This window comes from Crocuta crocuta, unplaced genomic scaffold (assembly GCF_008692635.1).
Source record: "Crocuta crocuta isolate KB4526 unplaced genomic scaffold, BGI_CrCroc_1.0 scaffold168, whole genome shotgun sequence".
Taxonomy (NCBI): domain Eukaryota; kingdom Metazoa; phylum Chordata; class Mammalia; order Carnivora; family Hyaenidae; genus Crocuta; species Crocuta crocuta.
In genome coordinates this window covers 3,520,561-3,545,596 of record NW_027532591.1, presented here as the reverse complement: position 1 = coordinate 3,545,596, position 25,036 = coordinate 3,520,561, and the positions used below count along the sequence as shown (strand labels likewise).

Below are 25,036 nucleotides of genomic sequence, written 5' to 3'. Positions count from 1 at the left end.
GTCAGAAATCCCTCAGGACCAAACATAGAAATCTGATCAAGGGTCTCTGATTAGAGAGGAACTCTGATTCATCTAGCTTGAATCAGCTGCTCAAGAACATAAATGTCCACATTTCCATCACAGTGGGGTAAGGATTGGGAAACCATTCTGAGAAGCAGACACAGGAGAAGGCAAAGAAAAAATTATATTCTGGATTCTCACAGTGTTCCAGGCCCCCCTAAAAGAGCAACAGGATAATGTTTACCAACATCGTGACAAAATAACATTTGAATGGTAGGTGATTGATGTATTTAAAATTCAGAACAGCTGATGGAAGTATTCTGCCCAGCCCTACACACATTGAAATAAAATTGAAAAATGTCAAAAGTATAAAGAAATGCTGTGAATGTTTTATTCAAAAATCTATTTGTGCTGAAGATTTCTTATTTTCTCTGCATGTTAAAATACATTTGGATTATTTATTATATCCTTTGATGAGATACAAGGAGTTAAGCTTAATGTTCATGATGTCACTGTAATTTTTCCTGCATTTGTTTCTAGAAATAAGAATCGGCAAAGGAAGGAGGACCACTATATGGCAAAGAACAAGAAAAGTAATATTAGTATGGACATTTTAAGAGACTCAGAAGCTGATAATTTGGTTTCAACTTTCCATGATTTCAGTGTATACAAAGTTTCAAAAGAAAAAAGTCATTCAATATTATGTTGAAATTTTTGTATTTCAACCTCTGCATTTCTTCGTGAAAATATTTCCTTAATGCTGTCATCTTTCTGATCATCATAAAGTGACATATTCAGTACACTTTCAGTACATTCTTCTAATGGAATTGTTGATAGATATGAAAATACTTTTTCCATTAGAGGTTCCCTGAGAAAAGGCATTGGAGAACTCTCTTTTGCTGGAGTGTCATCAGAAAACCAGTCATCAGCTGCTTCTACACTTTGGCTGTAATAAGAATCAGATGGTAGTGTCAATAAGCTTAAGGTACCACTGCTGGGATGTGTTGTCAAGCTAATCTCTGAAGGGTCGCAAGTGACCTTTTTTGTTGCAAGGCAGAATTCATCTTTAGAGTGATCTTTATTTGCTGTAAAAGAAAATTAGACTGTTAATATTACATATTCATAAGCCAAATCTTACTTATAAGGACAATGTTACTTTTTAAAATTCAGACTCTTTTGAGGGTTATAATGGACAGTGGGATGAAATAGTAAAATTCTGAGTTGCTATCATCATCTGTACAATGTTGAATATGTAATTAGGAATTAACAATTTCATGATAATCAAGAATAGAAAAGTCTTGTCTAAATAAAATCAACCTGTTTTAGCAGGAGAAGATTCTAAAAAGGCTAGAAAGCTCAGGTTTGGAATGTCCCTTAAATCAGAAAATGTAGATAGTTTCTTAAGTATTTTTAGCTAAGTATTCCCTGATTTTTTAAAATAAAATTTAAAAGTACATGCTTCTGGGGATGCCTGGGTGGCTCAGTTGGTTAAGCGTCTGACTTTGGCTCAGGTCATGATTTCACAGTCCCTGAATTCATGCCCAGTATCGGGGTCTGTTTTGACATCCTAGTCTGGAGCCTGCTTCTTTGGATTCTGTGTCTCCATCTCTCTCTGCTCCTCCCCTGCTCATGCTCAGTCTCTCTCAAAAATTAATAAACATTAAAAAATTAAAAATTAAAAAACATGCTTCTATAAGATTATAAAATGTTTGGTCCACAGTGGGAAGGGCCTGCGGGTTGGTTTCACACCAATTAAAGTAACATCTAACATTTCTAGAGTGCCTTACAATATATAAAGATGCTTACATATCTCACATATCATCTCAATAATTTTTCAAGGTACTTACTATTAGCACCACTTCACAAAAGAGAAGACATGATTAGAGACTGAAGACTCACCACAAATCTAGACTTCATCTAGACTTCTAGTTCTCTAAGACTAATGCTTCTCTCATTACATTATTTATGTTGCATGTTCGGTATTTTAAAATCTAAGTTTNTCATACTATATAATATTTTAAGTATCTTGAATAATATTTAATATTATATATGTATACAATATACAATATTTAATATAGTATGATATTAATATGTAACATTAATTCTTAAAGCTGTTAGATACTATTACATTTCGAATATCCAACATTTCTTTTCTTTTCCTTTTTTTTCTTTTTTAAAGTAGGCTGCATGCTCAGTATGAAGCCCAAGGCAGGGCTTGAACTCACCACCCTGAGATCAAGACCTGAGCTGAAATCAAGATTTGGACACTTAACCAACTGAGCCACCCAGGTGCCCCTATTTCCAACATTTCTTAAATTGTGTAGGAGGATAACATTTTGAGGTTCTAGGGACTATGCAATATGCATAATCAAAGGATTATAAAATACTCATGTCTTTTGACCCTGGCTATGATACCTTTTGGTATAAATAAGGAACAAATATTTAAATTAAACATATTAAGATAAGACATTGCAAGTTTTGTTTTCTGAGAAATATATCCCCGCTCACATACTAATCCATTAACATTTCCCTTATACTTCCATGGTTTTAAAAACAATATTTAGGTAACATTTAGGTCAGCTTCTTGATATTTTAAGATGTGCATTGCTATAAGTTGGTTTCTTTAATAAATTCTTGAGAAAAATTACCTTTTATACGTGTTGTTTCCTTTTCTCTTTGCTCCTCCTACATAAAAAAGTTATTTTATTTAAAAAACTGAATGCTTTCTATGTAATTTTTAAAATATATTTAACATATTTATATAAGAATAATATATTTTAACTTCATAATAAACTTTTGATGGAAATTTTTTTCCATGATATGAATTTATTTCACCAAAAATATGTTGTCAGAAAAGAAAAAGTATTGAGGTATCATCTGGAAAGAATATGAATTAGTTCAAGAAAGCAGTCTCAGGATAGGGAATGAAAGGGTGAAAAAGAGTTCATCTGGATTATTTCTCTCCCTCCTCACTAACTCAGAGTCACTTGGTTAGAACTAGAGAGGGCTAAAAAAATAATTAGAATTCCTAGACTTACTCATTTCACTAACCAACAAAAACAAAAAAGTGTATTTTATAAAAATGTGTCTATTCTTTTGAAGCAAATAAAACAGTTACTCAAACAATACATTCCAGATGTGTTCTGGAAAATGTCATGGGATAGTAGTTCTCAACTCCAGGGCATCAGTGCTTATTTAAATGCTGATACTTGGGCATAATATTAGACCCCACTAAGACAGATTCTCTGGGGGGGTGTTTGGGAGTATGCATTCTAGCACATTCTGCAAGTGGTTCTGATTCGGGTTTTCCTTAGACCACTAGATAAACAATGAGTTAGTACGTAGGGTGTTTGGAATTGGCTGGAGAGATAATAACACTGTCTCTTGTATTTTGGGGGAACAGTATTAGTACTCTGTTCTGATGTGCATTGTCCTGTCCCCCAAAACGGTTTGCTTAGGGTACACTGTACATATATGTGTATGTGTGTGTATGTGTGTGTGTGTGTGTGTGTGTGACTGTCTTATACATATATATATATAGGATAACATTAAGCACTTTTTTCACTATCAACTTTACTTATTTGTCACTTTTACCTTTTATTAAGATAAATGCCAGTAGAGTCTCCTCATTTACCTTGCCGGATTTAAGACCAATTCAATTTGTGACTCCTGTACAAATTATATTAGAATGCTGCCCCTCAGACTTTTATGTGCCTATGTCTTACCTGGGGAGTTTGTTCAAATGCAGGCTATGATCTAGTGGGTCTGGGGCAGGAGGGGGATGGTCTGAGATTCTGCAATTCTAATAGACACTCCCAGGTAATGATAATATTGCTGGTCTGGGGACCACAGAATAAGGCCCTAGAATGATTGAAATTCACCCAAACTAAGGGAATAACAAAATGAACATTTTACATATTGCTGACTATAATTAGGTAGAATTTTTCTGAAGGGCAATATAACAAATCTACTTCCAGAAATGTATTATGCCAAGTTAATAGTTTTGGGTTTATGTAAATATACAGTTACCAGAATATTCTTTACAATATTGTTAAGCATTTTTAAAACTCTAAATTTAAAATTCTAGAAGAAATTCTTAAATGTATTATGATACATAAATATTAATACAATGGATATTCCTCCAACTATTAAAAATGATGCTATTGGATCAGAAGTAAGGAATCAAAAAATGATGAGGACATATCAAAAAGACAGAAAAATAACCTTCAAGGGGCTCCCACTGGTTAGATTTGGAAAAACTTGTGCATCAAAATAATTATAGTAATGGAATATAATCTGCTGAATGACACAGAAACTCATTAGTCTATGTAGATAATAAATCAGTGCATAAAGTAAGAAAGATGGGGGGCTTTTTTCTTATAGTAGAAAGCCAAATGACCAATAGTGGTAGAATTAGAAAAACATCATTTTGCTACAGTTTTGTGAAGATTGGCTCAGGCAAGAATAATTTATATAGCTGGTAAGTAGAGCTTGATGAAGGATATTTACATGGTTACAAAGTGTCATCACACAAATTATTTAATTGCTAGGGTAAAAACCAGAATAATACACTGGGGTGAAGAACAGACATCATCCTGATTGTGTGATCAACTAAAATCACTAGTGAAAAGCAGATGAACATTGTATGTCTTCAGAGGTGATAAAATGAATCTGATCATAAGGAAAGTCGAACTGAGCCTATGATCTATAAAATAACTGACTTGTATTCTTCAAAAATGTCAGTATCAGGAAAGACAATGAAAGGGCATTCTAAAATATGTTAAACTGAATAATGATGAAAAGAAAATACATAAAAATTTGTGGGATGCAGGGGCACCTGGGTGGCTCAGTCAGTTAAGTGTCTGACTTTGGCTCGGGTCATGATCTCATGGTTTGTGAGTTTGAGCCCCACATCAGGCTCTGCACTGGCAGTGCAGGGCCTGCTTGGCATTCTCTCTCTCTCCCTGTCTCCCTGCCCCTCCCCCACTAGCTCTTTCTCTCTCAAAATAAATAAACTTTAAAAATTTTTTTAAAAATCTGTGGGATGCAGCAAAAGCAGTGCCTAGAGGAAAATATAAATATTAAGTGTTTATATTATAAGAGGAGAGAAGTCTAAGAATAATAAAATTGAAAATTTCTAGCAAGACTGATTTAGGAAAAAAGAAATATAATCAGGAGTAAAAAGTGCCGCCACTAAAGTGTCTACAGATATTAGAAGGATAATAAGTGGATGCTATTAAAAACTTTATGCTAGAACTTTATGTTCTAGGATTTTGATGGTTTCCTGTCTTACATTTGCCTTTTACCCATTTTGAATTTATTGCTGTGTATGGTGTAAGAAAGTGATCCAGTTTCATTCTTTTGCATATTGCTGTCCAGTTTTCCCAACACCGTTTGTTGAAGAGACTGTCTTTTTTCCATTGGATATTCTTTCCTGCTTTGTTAAAGATTAGTTGACCATAGAGTTGTGGGACCATTTCCGTGTTTCCTATTCTGTTCCATTGATCTATGGGTCTGTTTCTGTGCTAGTACCAGACTGTTTTGATTATTACAGCTTTGTAGTCTATCTTGAAATCTGGGATTGTGATGCCTCCAGTTATGTTCTCTCTCAAGATTGCTTTGGCTATTTGAGGTCTTTTAATTTTAGGATATTTGCAAAACATAAAATTTAATCTATTCATACAATGGGATACTGTATAACAGCCCATAATGAACTATGAGTATATGCACCAACGTGGATGAATCTCAGAAACATAATGTTGCATAAAAAGGTAAGAGAATATTAGACATGGAGTTTAAACACATGTAAAATTTAATAGTAGATTGCTCAAGGGTCTATAGTATTTGTGGTAAAACCGTAAAGGAAAGCAAATAAATGGTTAACTGCAATTACAGGATAGTGGGTCCACATAAGGGTGAGGGTACAGACTATACGAGATAAATGACCTGCCTGCCTGTCTCCAGTAGGTGAGAAAGGGGCCAATACACAGGCAGAAATTGAGATGAGAAAAAGAGGGACAATAAGAAAAAGAATCTTTTTGTACTGAAAGTGATTATGGCTGAGGTCAGCACTACCTTATTATTTTCATACCATGTTTTCATTCAAAGTTTTATACTATTTTTCTTCTAAATTAGGTTTCTATAACTATCAAGAGTCCTGAATAATATTTTACATTTACTTGTCCATTATTTATCTCTTCCACTAGGGCTATAATGTGAGTGGAGCAGGGACTCTTGTCTTCCATATTCACTACCAAATTTCCAGTTGCCTAGAACAGAGCCTGGCATATAAGCCTTTATTAGATATTTGTTGAATGAACAATAAGCAGTTAAAACTCAGGACTACTATATATGTATTTCTTCCATCATAGTACTCATGATATTTTTGTAACTGTCTGTATCCGTCATTACATATGAAGACATCATTATACCAATAGTATCTAGCAAAATACCTAGCATGTGATGAGTACTGAGTAAATTCAATTAATATTAAATGTATACATAGAAACATTCTTTTCTCTGCAATGCAATCTCAATTTCAAACAATCTTCAGAGCTATTAATCTTTTAAAAAAATTTTTTTTAATGTTTTATTTATTTCTAGGAGAGAGAGAGAGAGACAGTGTGAACAGGGGAGGGTCAGAGAGAGAGGGAATCACAGACTCTGAAACAGGCTCCAGGCTCTGAGCTGGCAGTCAGCACAGAGCCTGACGCGGGGCTCGAACCCACGAACTGCGAGATCATGACCTAAGCGAAAGTTGAAAGTCGGACGTTTAACCGACTAAGCCACCCAGGCGCCCCCAGAGCTATTAATCTTTAGAATTAACTTGATCATTAAACCCACCTGCTTAAACACCCCCCCCCAAGAATTATAATAGTATAGTTACTCACTATGTGGCCAGACACAATGAACGTTTTTTACATACTGATTCATTTACTTTCTATAACAATTCAATGGAGATGAAATCACCCCTATTTTGCAGAAGAGGAAACAGACACACAAAAGTTAAGTAATTTGCCTAAGATTACACAGCTAGTAGTGGAAGAGCAAGGATTCCAAACTGCATCAACTGGCTCTGCAGTCTATGTCCTTGACTATAATCCCATAATGCCTCCAGTGGATCTGTAAAGCCTATGGGGTAAAATCCAAAATCCTCAGGCTGCGAGTTAGGATTCTCACAACCTCGTCTCCAGGATCTTTTCCCACCACTTCCTCCTATGAACCCTAGACTCTAAACTTTATAACATTTTTACTGAACATATTACTTTCATAGCTGCAAGCCTTTAAACATAGAATATCTATTGTTCTCTTTTCTCCTGGCAAATTATTTCTTTCTCCAAATCCAGCTAAAAGTTTCTTCTCTGTGAAGCCTTCCTCAATTTATGCTCCTTTCCCTGCATTTCTTCAATTTTGTGGCTCTTAACACATTATGTTGTAATTTTTAGTTTACATGATTTTCTTTGCTACTAACTTGGGGCTTGTCTAGGTCTGAACTCATATCTTATTTATTTATGTGGCCTCAGTGCCAAAACTACTGTTGTCATATTTAAGGCACTTGAAAAATATTTGTTAAACAAATGAAAACTGGGTTCAACTTGAGTTCAGTATTCAAATTGTAAAATGAAACTTTGATATCCTATCAACTTGTTGCTATTTATTAATGCTATAATAATAATAATAATAGTAATGTTATCAACTACTAATACTTATTTTGTTTAACTATAGCATAGCTTTAAACTTCTACTGGCATCTCCCTTGTTTTACTTTGTGCATACAACACAGTTTTTGACATAACATAACGGAAAGCCAACTATGTGTCTGCCTTTTACCACTTGTAATGTACTACACTAGCATCTCTAAGGTAAGATTCATATCTTAACCATCCTTAATAGGGGGCTTCCAGAGCTTAGAATACAATGAAGTCTTAATAAATGCTTGTTAATTGTACTTAATTTCAATTAGTTGGTTTTGTTAGATTATTTGGTTATCTGAGTATCCTTGTATTTCCAAATCACTTTCTTCTGACAGGCCTGGAAATTTTGCTTTTTCTTATGCCATATCTTCAATAAAAATCCCAATATGAGGAGTGTAGGCTCTCAGGTTAGAAATACAGAGAAGTGGAGTGCCTGGGTGGCTCAGTCAGTTAAGCATCCGACTTTGGCTCAGGTCATAATTTCACCAGTCAGTGAGTTTGAGCCCCATGTCGGGCTCTGTGCTAATGGCTCAGAGCCTGGAGCCTGCTTCAGATTCTGTGTGTCTCCCTTTCTCTCTGCCCCTCACCTTCTCACACTCTGTCTCTCTCTCTCAAAAATAAATAAGCTTCAAAAAAATTTTTTAAAAAGGAATATAGAGAAACAACTATAAAAGCAGACATTTTCATTTAGTTTTTCAATTTCTTATAATATAAAAACTCACCAGTTTGGATCATTTAAATATAGGCCCATGTTATTATCCCTCAAATATAAAAGTAATAATGGATACTCTTTCAAATTTAAAGACAATGCTAATGACATAGTATTAAATAAATTATTTGAAAATATTTCAAGAAAATATCATACATTACCTGTAATTGGCATCCTCCAGTATGAAAGTTTCGAGAAATAAAAACACACTGAGAATGTGATTTAATCTTTGCCTTTGATGATCTTTGCCCGCATCTCTCATCAGTCGCTTTGCATTTGGAATTTTGAAATATTTCTCTGAAAAATATTTTATAGAAGACATTTAAACATGAGTTCCATTATAAACCGATTAAATTGTTTCTACTAGTTATACATAAAGGTTTAAAATCAGAATATATTGTTATATATTAATTTTTAAAGCACAAATCAATATATACATTATCTTCTCATGTTACCGATTTATTACACCTATTTTATTCATAGTATGTAAATTAAGCTACTTCTTATGCAGGGTTTAATATTTCCAGTTTGAAATTAACCATGATTTTTTTATATCCTTCTTTCTGGTTGTGAGATAATCAATCTACTTTAAACTTTCATAAGTTTGCTTTCAATGGCAAAGAAAATGAAATGAAACTCATTCATCAGTCTTATACTTAATAATATACCCGGCCAAAGTAAGACGAAGGAAACTGAATTGAAACTCATACTTACAATGCAAGAGTACTTGTGATCTTTATCCATGCAACACAAATAATTTTGAGAGACTGTTAAAAATAATCAATCAGCAAGTAGAACTCCAGCTGATCAAAGAGAGTTAAGTATAAGGAAATATAGTTTCTAACAGTCATTCTAAACTTAACAATTTAAAAAAATAGTGCTGATTGCCATTTCTTCTTACAGAGGTACTAGAAAATTTCTAAATTAATTCAAGAGATTACATTGTTACTTATTGATGTATAGGCAATTAGGATTCCTTCATTCATTGAATTCAGTTCCCTTAAATATTTATTGAATGCTTACTATATGTTGGGCATTATGCTGGGTGTTGTGACAGCAGAAATAAAGCACAACCACTACCTTCATAGAACTGTTATTGCTCTCATAGAGTTTCAACACTATTAAGGAAGATAAACATTAATAAAATACTGACAAGAAAATGAAAAATCACAACTTTGGAAAGTATTATCAAGGAAAGGTACCTGATGTACTGTGTAAGTACAGAACAAAGGGAATTAATCTGGTTAGAGAGAGGTCAGGGAAGACTTTTCTGAGGGAGAGATGATTAAATTGGGCATCTGAAGAAACAGTAAGATATTAGATAGGTGTGATGGAGGAAGAAAGATGTAGAAGAAAGAATAGTCTAGTCAGAAAGAACAGCGAGTATAAAGACCTAGGGGCCAGATTAGGACAGTGTATCAGAAGCAATGAAAGCAAGAAGGAAAGTGGGAGACAAAATGGGGGAGTATGCATGGGCCAGAAAGAACAGCGAGTATAAAGACCTAGGGGCCAGATTAGGACAGTGTATCAGAAGCAATGAAAGCAAGAAGGAAAGTGGGAGACAAAATGGGGGAGTATGCATGGGCAAACCATGTAGGGCCTTGTATTACAAGTTGTTGTCTTTCTTTCTCCTAAAAGCATTGAGAAGTCCTTTATAATATAGTGGGGATGGGATGGGATGGTTGGGTGACTTGATTAGATATGTATTTGGAAAATGTCTGTCTGAAACATGGAGAAGAGACTTAATGAGGGCAATACTGAAGGTAGAGGGTCAGTCATAACTCCTACTGCAGTAATCTATATGAGGAATAAGATAACTTAAATAAGATGACAGTGGTACTTGAAAGAAATGGATATATTTGAGTGATTTATGAGGTAAAATAAGTAGAACGTGGTGATGGTTCAAATTTGGGGGAGGTGTGAAAGGGAGGAGGACACTAAGCATGTTTACAATTTTCAGAGAGAGAAAAAACAACCCTACCTTAACCTCACATTCTCTTCCAGCTTCTGACCTATTTATCAACTTCCCTTCACCCAAAACACAAAACAAAACAAAAACAAAACCTTCCTTAAAGAGAGTCTATGCTTGATTCAATCTTCTACCCTTTTCTGAAGTCCAGTGAATATCTTATGATCATTACTCTAAATTCTGTATCAGGCATATGATTTATTTCTCTTTCATTTAAACTTCCTGCTGTGATTTTTGTCTTGTTCTTTCATTTGAGACATATTTCTCTGTCTCATCATTTTGTCTAACCTTCTGTGTCTGTTTCTTTTCTTTTTTTTTTTTAAATATTTTTATTTATTTCTAGGATCGAGAGAGAGAGAGAGAGAAAGAGAGAGAGAGAGAGCGTGAGCAGGGGAGGGTCAGAGAGAGAGGGAGTCACAGTCTGAAACAGGCTCCAGGCTCCGAGCTGGCAGTCAGCACAGAGCCCAACGCGGGGCTTGAACCCACGAACTGCGAGATCATGACCTAAGCGAAAGTCGGACGCTTAACCGACTAAGCCACCCAGGCGCCACCCCTTCTGTGTCTGTTTCTTATATGTTAGAAGTCAGCTGTGTCTTCTGCTCTTGAAAGTAGTGGCTTTATGAAGAAGAGATCCTATAGCACCCTGCAGTGCGGTATTCCCTGTTCACCAGAACCTGGCTCCAGAGGAGTTTCCTATGTGTGTTGCTTGCATCCTGCTATTGTGTCTGAGTCATTTTTCATTTCAGTCCAGACATCTGGACTTTTTGCCTGTTGCAGGCTGTGCTTGCTCTCTGCGACGTTAGTGAGATCCAGGTAAGCCAGCTCTGAAGGGATGTGACAATAGAAGCGCTTGCGGGCAGAGCAGTGGTGTTAGCAAAATTTACACTCAACCCCTAGTCCTAGGCCAAACCTCCCACAGCCAGGGGATGGGGGTGGTGGTAGCAGCCAACTGGGAGTGCTTGGCAGCTGGGTGGGGCACATGCAGTGTTAACAAAATTTGCACTGGGTCACTGGTCCTAAGCTGGATCCCCCTAAGGTATGGTGGCTGGAGGGGCACAGCATGTAGAGGCAGTGTGTAGAGCATTAACAAAAGTTGCACTGAGTCCAGGGCTGAGACCGCAGGCTTGGAGTGGGGGAATCCTCAGGAGAACTTGTGGGCAGGGCATAGTATTAGCAGGTTAGGTAGCAATGCCTGTGCAGTGCCACCTCTCACTGATGGCTCTGTGTTTATGCTTGGGGGCAGGGGAGGAAAATGGCACCTGCCAACTCCTTTGTTCCCAGAGAAATCCCCCAACAAGCTCTGAAATCAGTAGAATCTGATCTCTCTCCCATTCTGCAAGCTGTTGCTTCTATGTTGCCTCTCCACAGGCTTTTGCTGTGAGGATAGAGACCCAACTATCACTGGCCCTCTGACTTTGAAAACTCCAGGCTCCAATATGGGGATTTGTTTTCTCTGTGTGGGCTTCCTGGTGTTTTTCCCTCTACATAACCACAGCTCCCTCCCTCCTGTGGGCAACTCCGGACCACAGTTTCTGCATTTCCTGGTTTCTCTAATGCAGCTTCTTCTCCACATTTAGTTGTGGAGGTTGTTCTACCAGTCTTTGGATCTCTTTCTGGTTTATTAACTTAGATATGAGTGATATCTAGCTGTAAATATGGGATGGAGTAAGCTTAGGGTCTTCCTACTCTGCCATCTTCCCAGCACCCTTGAAACTTTTTCTACTTTTGACTTCCTTGATAGTGTACCTCTCTGTTTTCACACTCAGATGTTGATTCTTCCTATTGTTTTGCTAGATTTCTAAGTGTTGGTGGGCTGAAGGGCAGAGTCCAAGATTCTTCTCTTCTCTTCCAACAATCACTCTCTCTGGTTAGTCTCACCCAGTTCTATAACTTAGATACCCTCTATTAATTGATACCCTAAGTCTTCAAGCTTGACTTCTCTCCTAAAGTTCCTACATGTATATGTGAGGATTTGACATTTCTAATGGATGTCCAATAGACTTTCAAACTTATATCCAAGATGTAACTCCTAGTTTATCACTATTCCCTCAGCTTGCTCCTCTTTCTAATCATCTTCTCATTTCAGTAAATGGTATGATCAACTACTCAGTTCCTCATGGTAAAAACATAGGTGTTAACATTAATTCTGCCATTTCACTTATCTTTCCTTACCTCATCCAACACATCAGCAAGCCCTGCTAACTTTACCTGCAAAACACATCCCAAACCCAACCCCTTCTTTCCATCTCCTTTACTTTCATATTAGTCCAAGACATTATCATCTCTGACCTGGACTATGCAATAGCCTCCTAATATTCTTTGCTTTCACTCTTGCTCAGTTAAAATTTAGGCTTCACAGAGAAGTAAGAGAAATCTTAAAAATATGAATCAGAACTCTCATACATCGCTGGTTGGAGTAAGTACCCACTTTGGAAAACTGTTCAGCAATTTGGTAAAAAGATAACTATTTGATCCAGCAATTCCACTCTTTGGTATTCACCCAAGAGAAGTGAAAACACATGTACAAAAATATTTATACAAGATTGTTCATAACAGCCTTATTCCTAAGAACTAAAAACTGGAGCTGACTCAAATGTCCATTAACAGAATAAGTAAACTAAGGTATATTTATACACTGAAATACTATACTCATTAGTAAAGAGAATGGAATACATATAATACAACAACATGCATGAATCTCAAAAGTATGTTAAATGAAAAAAAAAAGTAGACATAAAAACTCCACATGATTCTATTTGAATGAAATTCAAGACTAGACAAAATTAATCTGTGGTAATAAAAATTAAAATAATGATTGCTTCTGGGTGGGAGGTGGGGAGTGATGCCTGGAAAGGAGCATGAGGCAACTTTCCAGGGTGATGGAAAGTTGTATATTTTGACTGGGGCTGTGAATACATGGGAATATATTTGCTGAAATTCATCATCATACAATTAAAATCTATGTACTTTATTATATGTAAATTATATCTCAAATTTTAAAAAGTGTTATAAAATGTAAATCATCTATAGGTGACATTTTAGTGCCCTTAAAAGGGGGATGATATTTCTGCTACCTCATAGGGTGGTTATGAAGTCTAAATGAAATAACATATAAAGCACTTAGAACAGTGCGTAGTATGTAGTAAGCACTCAATGTTAACCATTATTATGCTGATAATGTTATTCCCCTGCTTAAAACCTTATGATGGCACAAATAATAAAATCAAACCCCATATTCTAGTCTACAACATCCTATGTGATCTGGCCCTTATCTACATCTTCAGTCTCATCATTTTTTCCCTCATTTACTATAATCTGTTCACACTAGCCTTCTTTCCATTTATTGAACAAAACCAAGAACATTGCTATGTAAGGTTTGTGTACTTGCTATCCCTTCAGCTTAGAAAGCTCTCTGACAAAGTCTTCAAATGTCTGGCTCTTTCTTTTAACTCAGATCTCAGATTAAACACCGCCCACTAGAAGAGACGTTCCTTGGCCACTTTATTTTTCATTATCTGTCTCTTCCCAATGGCACTGCTACTCTATGAAATAGGAATCCTGTCTGACTTGTTCGCAGTTGCATCCTCAGTCCCTAGAACAATGGCAGCCACCCAATAAATATTTGTTAAAAGATTTAGTAAGTGAAGAATGTCTAGTTTTCTGACTTGTGCAAGTGAACAGATAATATGCATTAATTTGCTGAAATAGGAAATACTGGAAGAATATGTGCAAGAACATGTTAAAATTTACATTAAACAAAGCAAATACTGAACTAAATAATCAAAACCACCAAATTTTAGGGTTTTCCGTGTCTGGAAAAAGACCACATTTAGTTTATACCAGAGCATTCTGTCAGCTCTTATCTTAAATATCTCCTAAAGAAAGAGGTTTTCCATGTCAGTAATGTTTTTAATCTCTAATTAGATATAAAAAAATTTTTAGTGTCACATCTTATGATTTGAGCCCATGTCTTCCAAACAATAAAATATATCTCATTATTCCTTGAAATTTTAATGCATGAAGACTGCTATGATAGTACTCACATGGCTCTACTCGTGGGACTTCTCTTTCCAGGCTATTGTTTTTTTAAGGATAACATGAAATTTATTTGATCTTTTTTTTTTCTTAACTAGTTTATTGTCAAGTTGGTTTCCATATAACACTCAGTGCTCATCCCAATAAGTCCCCTCCTCCATGCCCATCAGCCCCGTTCCCCTCTCCCCCACCCCCAGCAGCCCTCAGTTTGTTCTCAACAATCAAGAGTCTCTCATGGTTTGCCTCCCTCCCTCTCCCCAACTGTTTTCCCCCCTTTTTCTCCCCCGTGGTCCTCCATCAAGTTCCTCCTAATCCACCTATACATGCAAACATATGGTATCTGTCCTTCTCTGCCTGACTTATTTCACTTAGCATAACACCCTCAAGTTCCATCCATGTTGCTACAAATAGCCCGATTTCATTCTTTCTCATTGTCCAGGCTATTTTAAACATGTAAAGCTTTCCCTCCGCAAAGTGTCTGTAACCAAACCTCAAGTTATAGAATCTATATTTTTATAGTTACCATTATAGTTATTTAATACCATTTGAAAAAGTCTTTCTTTGTATTTTTAAGGGAAAAGAAGTTAAATATTTAATAAACCTTACCTTCGTTTGCAAATCAGGAACCACAAAGCTGATGCCAAAGCAAAAAAACCAATTCCCAAAGTAACAGCACCAGCAGCCAGAAAATAGGTTAAGGGGTTTAAAAAACCTATACAAATAAATTATAAAAGATTATTTCATACAAGTATCTTCATTCTCCAGGTAAAATTAAATGACATAATATTTCAAAAGATATTACATAGGGTAGTGTGATGACATTAACCAGGAAGTCAGGAGACAAGCTTACAAGTTCATAATTGGAAAAGCCTATTAGAATTATATGGTATAGCTTTACTTTTACAGATTATAAAATTGAGGTCCAGGTAAGAGAAGGACCTGAACTGAGATTAGGCTACAGATTAAAGCTAGTCCTCTGGCTTTATTTTGTTTGTTTGTTTGTTCCTATTATCCCTACTACCAATCATCTTAATCCTGGTATATATTGAAAATAATTAAAACTAAAGAATACATAAGGTAATAATAGTCAAGTTGGTCAAGTATTTATTAAGATTCTGGTATGTGATACCTAAAAATAAAACAAGTTGTAGGAAACTTTACAGAAAGCTGTATACAACAAGAAGGGCCTTAAAACAATTTAGAAGTATAGTTGACCCTTGAATTACATGAGAGTTAGAGGCACCAACCTCTGCACAGTCACAAATCCATATATAACTTTTGACTCCCCCAAAATTTAACTACTTACATATGTACATATAAACACAATAGCTTACTATTGACCGGAAGCCTTACCTTTGTCATAGTTAATTACACTTATTTCGTATGTTCTATGTATTACATCCTATAGTCTTACAATAAATAAGCTAGAGAAAAGAAAATGATATTAATAAAATGATGAGGAGAAAATACACTGACAGTTCTATACTATATTGAAAATCATCAGTGTATAAGTGGACCTGCACAGTTCAACCCATGTTGCTCAAAGGTTGACTTCATGTTACCTGGGAAAAAAGGTTTTAAAAGTATAAAACTATAGAGTACAAACTGATGGTTGACAGAGGGGAGGTGAGTAGTGTGATGGGTTAAATAGGTGATGGAGATTATGGAGTGCACTTGTGATGAGCACTGGGTATTGCATGAAAATGCTGAATCACTAAATTATATGCCAGAAACTAATATTACACTCTATGTTAACTAACTGAAATTTAAATAAAAAATTTAAGAAGTAATATAAAACTAATGGAAGTTCTTTATGTGGGAACACATTATAAATTCCACTAAAAATATGACATGATAGACTTTGTTGTTCCCATACTTTTGTTATTTCCTAAGTAATTTCCAGCTTCCAAGATGATGCTTCTCAAGTCTTAGTTTTCTTTGGGTTCAAAAAATGTCTAAACTTGGGAATTAATGGTACCAACAAGCTATACCAAAAAAAGTGATACTTAACAATACAAAAAAAACCCATTCTAAGTGCACATTAGGAAGTCAATTAAATATATTATGATGATACATATGAAAAATATAATATTCTTTAATTATTTAGTGAAATATTTCTCAACTTCAATACTATTAATCTTTTGGATCAGATCAAGAGTTGTAGGATTGTCCTATGCATTGTGCCAAAGATGTCTCCAGGCAAATGTATTCTGGGGACAAAACTGTCCCCACTTGAGAATCACTGGCACAATGGTATGAGGAAATATCAGATAGCATTCAATGATAAAAGCAAGATAGATAAAATGCATATTTTTAAAAAATTAAAAAGAAATAGTTGTACTCAAATATAAGATAAAGATTTCTAGGGGTGCCTGGCTGGCTCAGTTGGAAAAGCATGCAACTCTTTATTTCAGGGTTGTGAATTTGAGCCCCACATGGGGTGTAGAGATTACTCAAAGAAATGAAACTTTGAAAAAAAATGAAAATTTCTATAGACAAAAAAAAAAAGCAACACAGAGAAATAAATGGAGGCTACAACCACAGGCATGTGAAGCACTGAGATCTGGAAACAAGAATTAGCAGAAGAAACAGAGAAAATCACTGAGACAAGACTTAGATCAAACCATCCTTTGGTACTGTGAATGACTCTATAGTAACAAAATCTCTGAGGGAATGGAGTCCTGAATCACCAATAAAAGACCAAGAAGCGGATGCCTGGCTGGCTCAGTCAGTTAAGTGTCTGACTTTGGCTCAGGTCATGATCTTGAGGTTCCGTGAGATGGAGCCCCACGTTGGGTTCTGCACTGACAGCATGGAGCCTGGAGCCTGCTTTGGATTCTGTGTCTCCCTCTCTCTCTGTCTCTCCCCCGTTGAGCTCTCTCTCTCTCAAGAATAAACATTAAAAAATTTTTTTAAAAAAAACAAGAAGCAACATTGGAAAATGGAAAATTCAAAAATTTTATGATAAAGTCTACTTTGAACACAATTAATGAGATGAAAAATAAGACTGAGAAACTTGCTGAATTACATCAAGAAATGAAAAATATAAAGAAATCATGAGACTTGGAAAAGATTAGGAGAGTATAATATAAAAGTAATAAGGGTTCCAAAGAAAAAAATAGAGGATTGGCAGAGAGGAAGTACATGGAGTAACAACCTAAGAAGGCTTTTATTTAAGAAAATTTTTTTTAAATTTATACATAGTAAAATTCATTGGGGTGTGTGTGCAATTCTGTAAGTTTTGACAAAAACGGAGTGTTTAATCTCATCACCATAACCAAGTTACATGACACTTCTATCACCTTCCCAGATTTCCTCATACTGCCTCTTAATAATCAAGCACCAATTATTGGTAACCATTGTTTATTTTCCATTCCCATTCTCTATCCTTAATACTTTTGCCTTTCCCACAATTTCATATAAATGGAATCATACAGCATGTGGTCTTTTGAGCCTGGCTTTTTTCACTTAGCATAATGCATTTGAGATTCACCTACGTTGTTGCATGTATCAATTGTTCATTTTTTTTATTGCTGAGTAACATTCCATTTTACAGATGTACCACAGTTTGTTTATTCCCCAGCTGAGAGATGGTTGTTTCTAGTTTGGGGTTGTTAGATTGAATCTACTATCCATTTGCATAAAAGTGTTTGCTTGAACATAAGTTTTTATTTCAGTAGGGTCATGTAGCATGTATATATTTAAATGTATTGGGGCCCCTTGCGTGGCTCAGTCTGTTAAGTGTCCAACTTCCGCTCAGGTCATGATCTCACAGTCTGTGAGTTCGAGCCCCGCATCAGGCTCTATACTGACAGCTCAGAGCCTGGAGGCTGCTTCAGATTCTGTCTCCCTTTCTGCTCCTTCCCTGTTCCCACGGTCTCTTTTTCTCTCAAAAATAAACAGTTTTAAAAAGTATATATTTAAATGTATAAAAAATGCCAAACTGCTTTCTAAAGTGTCTGTACCATCTTGTTTTCCCATCAGCATTATTTGACAGTTCCACTTGCAATTCCACCAATGGTAGTACCATTGCCACTATCTGGTGTTGTTAGTTTTATTTCAAGCATTCTAATAGATATACAGTGGTATCTCACTGTGGTTTTAATTTGTGTTTCCTTAGTGAATAATGATATTGAACATCATTGCACACATTTATTTGTCATCCATATCTCTTCTTCAGTGAAGAATTTGCTCAAATCTTTGCTGATATTTTAGAATTCTTCAAGTCCTTGGTCAGATATGTGTTTTGGAAATATTTTCTCCAAGTCTATGGCTTATGTTTTCAATTCTCTTAAGAGTGTCTTTTACAGAGCAAAACTTTTACATTTTGGTGATGTCTAATTTATTAACTTTTTGTTTGTGTGGCTTATGCTATGGGTCCTATCTAAGAACTCTTTGCCTAATAAGCCACAAAGACTTTCTCCTATGTTTTCCCATAAAGGAATTATAGTTTATGTTTTACATTTAATTTATGATTCATTTTGGATTACTTTGTGCATAAGGTATATGTCAAGCTCCTTCCTCCCCCTTTGGATATATTTATTAAAAAGACTATCCTTTTTTCACTGAGTTGTCTTTGCACCCTTGTCAAAAATCAAGTAGATACATTAGTGTCAGTCTATTTCCAGACTCTGTATTCTCTCCCCTTGATATATGTTGTCTATCCTTTCACCAATAACAACAACAATAATAATATCTAACATTCATATAGTAAATACTGTATGCCAGGCACTGTTCAATGTATTATGTATTTAAATTCATTTAATTCTCACAAAACAACTCTGAATTAAGTACTATTATTTCCTCATTTTATAGCTGAGGAACAGATGAGGCAAAATAAGGTTAAGGAACTTGCTTAAATGCACACAACCACAAGTGAGGGAACAATAGAATTTAAATATTGCTAAGGTTCTTCCTTATCTAGATCAGGTGGAGAATAGAGACATGGAATATCATTAGATTTTGTTAGAAAAAAAAAAGCCAGTTAAGTATGGATACTAATATTCTACAACAATGAGAAAGAATAAACTACAACTATGCACAACAAAGTAGATAAATTTCATAAATATTGTTGAGCAAAAGAAGACAACATAAAATTCAAACACAGTTATCTGAAGAGTTCAAGAGTGCTGATAATGTTCTGTTTCTTGAACTGGGTGCTGATCATATAGGTATGTTCAGTGAAAATTCATCAAGGCTAACACTTATAACTTTGAATAAATTAGATATATATGTATCAGCATGAATAGAACTGAAAAACATAATGTTCAATGAGGGGAATGGGACTATGGGTGGAACATAGACTTTATCTGAAATGTTCTATTTCTTTAAAAAATGAAAGATCTGAAACTTATATGACCAAAAAATATGCATTTAGTAGGAGATTACATGGGTGCTTTTTATCCCTTTTCATTTTCCTTTTCTTTTCACTTTTCTGGTTTCCATATTTATATACATGAAAAAATTTATGGTTTCATATATATTTCATATATGGTTTTCATATGCATATTTCATATATATATGTATATATATATGGCCTCAATTTTGTAAAAAAAAAAAAGGAAAAATTTAAAGGGGAGGAACATTTGTATAAAGAAAATAATCAACATTGGTTATCCCTGGAGTAAGGGCTTATAGTGACAGTTTTCCACTCTAGACCTGTGTGTGTGTATTTTCTACAATGAGTATCTTTGAAAAATCAGGGGCAAAATTTTTAAGCTTCTTATGTAATTCTTGATACTACAAGTCTCCTTGTAGAACCTTCTCTATTGTTATCACTGTGATGATAGCCCACTTAACTGTCTCCGCCTACAGATATCTGCCCTCTTCTTTATTTTTTATTTTTTTATTTTTCCCAAGTCTCCATTAGGGAAGAAAATAGGTGTGACTAGTACACCATTATTCTCCCTAATAAATAGGTCATTTACATCTTAGGGAAATCCCAGTGAGGTTTAAAGAATCTGAAAGTTTCCAAACCACTTTACCAAGAGAAAGACAAATTACATATTTGTTAATACCTTCAACAAGTCACACTTTCTCTCTAAATCCATCTGTAAAACAAAAAGACTGGACTTTGTGATCATTAAGATCCCCTTCTCACTTTAAAGTTTTAGTCAATATATATTTTAAAGAAACATTATGTACAAACATAGTGTCTTTACTTTCTTGATTCTGCTCTTAAGTATCCTGTCTGAAGTAAGGAATCCTCATTCTCAGCAGTTACTATATCACATCACCTTGTTTGTCTTTAATAATTACTATCATAAATCATTTTCTTTACTTTTTTTTTTATTGTCTATTGTCTCTCTTCCTCCACCAGAAGTTAAATCTTTCTTACTCTGGTATTCTTAGAGTTTAGAATAACGACTGGTTACTCAAGAAATGTTTGAATATTCAATGAATGAATGATAGTGATTGTGCTAAATGCTAGTATTACAAAAATGAGTAAGTATGTTGTTTAGTAGGAAAGCCTACTAAACATAAATGTGATACACGTGAAAAGGAATAATTACAATTAAAAAGTATCTAGGTGCTGTAATAGAAGAATTAAGTACAAAACGTGGACACAAGTAAATTTAAAAAAAATAATGTAAATTTTAAAAAGCTCCATAGTTGGGGCGCCTGGGTGGCTTAGTCGGTTAAGCGTCCGACTTTCGCTTAGGTCATGATCTCGCGGTTCGTGGGTTCGAGCCCCGCGTCGGGCTCTGTGCTGACTGCCAGCTCAGAGCCTGGAGCCTGTTTCAGTCTGTGACTCCCTCTCTCTCTGACCCTCCCCTGTTCACGCTGTCTCTCTCTCTCTCTCCTAGAAATAAATAAAAAATATTTAAAAAAAAAAGTTTTAGAAAGCTCCATAGTTTAGTTAAACATTGCTTGAGAACTTTCTATTGCCAAACCTTTGCCAAAAATTGGTGATTCAAAGATAAATAACACATGATAATGGAGTTTATAATCTGGAGGAGACAAGACATTTAAACGGATATGTTTATTAAAATATTCTAAGTGCTGTGATAATGACCTTTTGGTAGTGCTAAGACAACAGAAGCAATTTGACCAAGTGCAAAAACTGTTCTAGAGATAACACTTGAGCTGAATCTTACAGAATGTGTAAGAGATAGCTAGGCAAGAACATTACATCTTAAATCAGGTTATGATTCTTCCATCTTAAAATAAATAAAACTCTCTCCTGGGAGACCATCCAGCATACAATTGATCCTTTTTTTTTCTTTTTTTTTTTTTTTTACCATTTGTAGCCTAAACTCTTAAAATGAAAATTCCTACCTCTTCACATCTATTTCCAAGGCATTAATAACTTCATTAACACAAAAATCAAAAGGTCACTATTGGCCATTCTCTCTTTTGCCTTCACATCAGTACAGTAAATTCACTTGGTTTTCCTCCCATTTATGTGTCTAAACTTTTATTGCCTTTATAGGTCCCTCTTCCTTACGCATCTATCCTTTAACATATCTATCTATATCTAATGCGTTCTTTATATTGATATAAAGGATATATATTTATATATCTATAAATCTGCATGTACATCCTTTAACATAATCTGTCTATGTTTAGATTCTGTTTTGAGGTATTTGAGGGATGTAGATAAATATAGAAGTTAACTATACATACCTGTGTTTATATCTTTTCCCAAAACCACTAGGTATTTGTATCAGGAGTGTTTTCAGATTATTTTTTGCAATGATTCCAGAACTACAAGTCCTGTTTTATTTTTTCAGTTATTCATAAATTACCTGTTTATTATACTCTTTTAGGGTTTTGCCAGAATTCAGTCTCAGGTTACTAAAATTCAACAAAAATCTTTTGAACACCATTTATGTGTAGAATACTGTTTCAGATACCAAGTGAGGGATAAAAAGCCATTTAAATAAGATTGAATCCTTGTCTTGAAGGTTTAAAAATCTATAATAAGATATAAGCAAGGCTCATATGCAACCAGTTTAAAAAGCTGACGATACTGACTTCTTTAGTTGGTGTCTGCTCTGAGTGGTTAGAAGACTAACCAGACCTGTCTGTGAATATGGAAAAGTTACTCATTGTGCTGGTTGGATTTTAATGTTCTTATCTGAAAAATGGGTGCCACCCTCCTACACTGTTGGTGGGAATGTAAACTGGTACAGCCCCTCTGGAAAACAGTGTGGAGGTTCCTCAGGAAACTAACAATAGAACTCCCCTATGACCCAGCAATAGCACTGCTAGGAATTTACCCAAGGGATACAGAAATGCTGAGGCATAGGAGCACATGGACCCCAATGTTCATAGCAGCACTCTCCACAATAGCCAAAACATGGAAAGAGCCTAAGTGTCCATCAACAGATGAATGGATCAAGAAGATGTGGTTTATCTATACCATGGAATACTACATGGCAATGAGAAACAATGAAATCTGGCCATGTGTAGCAACATGGATGGACCTTGAGGGTCTTATGCTGAGCGGAATAAGTCAAGCAGAGAAGGACAAATATCATATGTTTGCACGTATAGGAGGATTAGGAGGAAATTAACTGAGGAACAAGGGGGAGAAGAAGGGGAAAATGGGGGGGAAGGGAGAGAGGCAAACCATGAGAGACTCTTGAATGCTGACAAAAACTGAGGACTGATGGATGTGGGGGGGAGGGGGGATGGGCATGGAGGAGGGCACTTGTGGGGATGAGCACTGGGTGTTATGTGGAAACCTATTTGACAATAAACTATTTGTAAAAAAAAAATGGGTGTGATACTATCTATCTCACATGATTAGAATTAGAAATAAATGTTGCAAGAAATTAATAACATAAAAATCAGGAAAACATCTCAAATTTCACATGCATATACCAGGCCATAAAGCAAGACTCAACAAGTTTTATAGAATCATTATTACATATACCACATTCTCTGAAAATAATGCAATTAATTTTGAAATTAATAACCTAATATATACCCTAAGAAAAGCTCCCATACTTGTGGAAACTTAAAATCACACTGTAAATAACTCATGCATTAAACAAATCAGTGGAAGTTTGAAAACAAATACAAATAACCAATAATGATATGTACAAATACTTGTAGCAACAAATCTAGAGCTAAATTCAAGGGAAATGTATGGCCCTAAATGCATATATTAGAAAAGAAAGCTGAAAAATAATGAGCTTATTCCTCAAATTACAAGTTGAAAAAGACCAGCAAAATAAACCCAAATAACATGGAGAAAGGAAATAAAGAACAAAAATTAATAAAAGAAAAATTAAGATTTTTGGTAAAGATTAATAAGATTGACAAATCTCTAGCTAGATTAATAACCAAGTAAAAAAAAGGCATAAGCAAATAATATTTAAAATGAAGAAAGAACATAATTACATTTATAGCAGAGACTAAAAGAAGAAAATACTTTCAACAAATTTATACTAATATTTTTAAAACTTATAAAAATTATATATACCTAAAAAGTGACTTACAAAAAGTGACTCAAGAAGTAATAGAAAACCTAAATGAACATGTATCCATTAAAATGAATCAGCAGTTACATAATTTCCCCCAAAGAAAGCAGCAGGCCCCAATAACTTTACAATTTCTACTGTATACCCATGATTCAAGTATTTCTTATCTTATACAGGCTCTTCCAGAAAACAGAAAGAGTTTGCTGGTTGTTTGTCCAAATATATTTTCCTCTTCTTCCCAGGCAAAAAACTAGACTATGTGTCCCAGCTTCCCATACCATTAGGTGAAGCCATATGATGGAGTTCTAACCAATGGAATTTGAATCGACGTGATGTCATAAAAACCTCTCAAGCACCTTTCTCCATGTTCCTCTCCTTTTAGGCTTGAGTGGGATGGAGATTATCCCCAGGAAACTTTGGAGCTATGTGTTATCATGGATCTAATGAACATTTATAGGTAACTCAACCCAAATAAAATGAAAACACAGTATATCAGGATTTAGGGAATGTCAAAAAAGCAGAACTTACGAAAAAATTTATACCAAAAACCTGCAATATTAAAAACAAAGTGTGTAAAAACTTAAAAACTAAAGTAGAGCTGATTAAGCCTGAACAGAAGAAAAAATATTAAAAACTAATGTGAAAACCAATGAAACAGAAAACAGAAAGCAATACAGATTGTAACCCAAAATCAAAAGCTAGTAATAGATATGCCGAGAGAGAGAGAGAGAGAGGGAGAGAGAGAGAAAGGAATCCAAGTATTATCACTGAAGAAAGCCAACAAACCATGGCAGATAGCAAGAGAAGAAAAAAGAAATGTATAGAATCAACCATAAAACAAGAAACAAATGGCAACAAATACATATCTACCAATTTTAAATGCTCCAATCAAAAGACATAGGGTGAAAGAGAGGATTAAAAAAAAAAAGACCCATCTATAGGCTGTCTACAAGACATTCATTTCAGTCTGAAAGACACCTGAAGATTGAAAGTGAGGGGATGGAGAAACAGTCATCATGCAAATGGATGTCAAAAGAAAGCCAGAGTAGCAATACTTATACTGGACAAAATAGACTTTAAAACAAAGACTATAACAAGAGACAAAGAAGGACACTATATAATAATAAATGGAACAACCCAAGAAGAAGATATAACAACTACAAATATTTACCCATCCAACATCAAAACACCCAAATACA

General features: G+C 35.0%; 1 protein-coding gene across 2 annotated transcripts; it reads right to left on the bottom strand.

The window, feature by feature from the left end:
- Positions 1 to 416: 416 nt before the first annotated feature.
- Positions 417 to 24,137, bottom strand: CUNH1orf185 (chromosome unknown C1orf185 homolog). Of its 2 annotated transcripts, none has more exons than XM_077779749.1 (5): positions 24,116 to 24,137; positions 15,013 to 15,118; positions 8,564 to 8,699; positions 2,649 to 2,685; positions 417 to 1,085 (listed from the first exon to the last, which is right to left on the bottom strand). In XM_077779749.1, the coding sequence occupies exons 1-5, from the start codon at positions 24,129 to 24,131 to the stop codon at positions 691 to 693; spliced, it is 690 nt and encodes a 229-aa protein (XP_077635875.1). In that variant the 5' UTR covers positions 24,132 to 24,137; the 3' UTR covers positions 417 to 690. The 2 variants fall into 2 exon arrangements, with proteins under 2 accessions (XP_077635875.1, XP_077635876.1); XM_077779750.1 differs by lacking the exon at positions 24,116 to 24,137 and adding an exon at positions 23,983 to 24,019.
- Between the last annotated feature and the right edge of the window lie 899 nt (positions 24,138 to 25,036).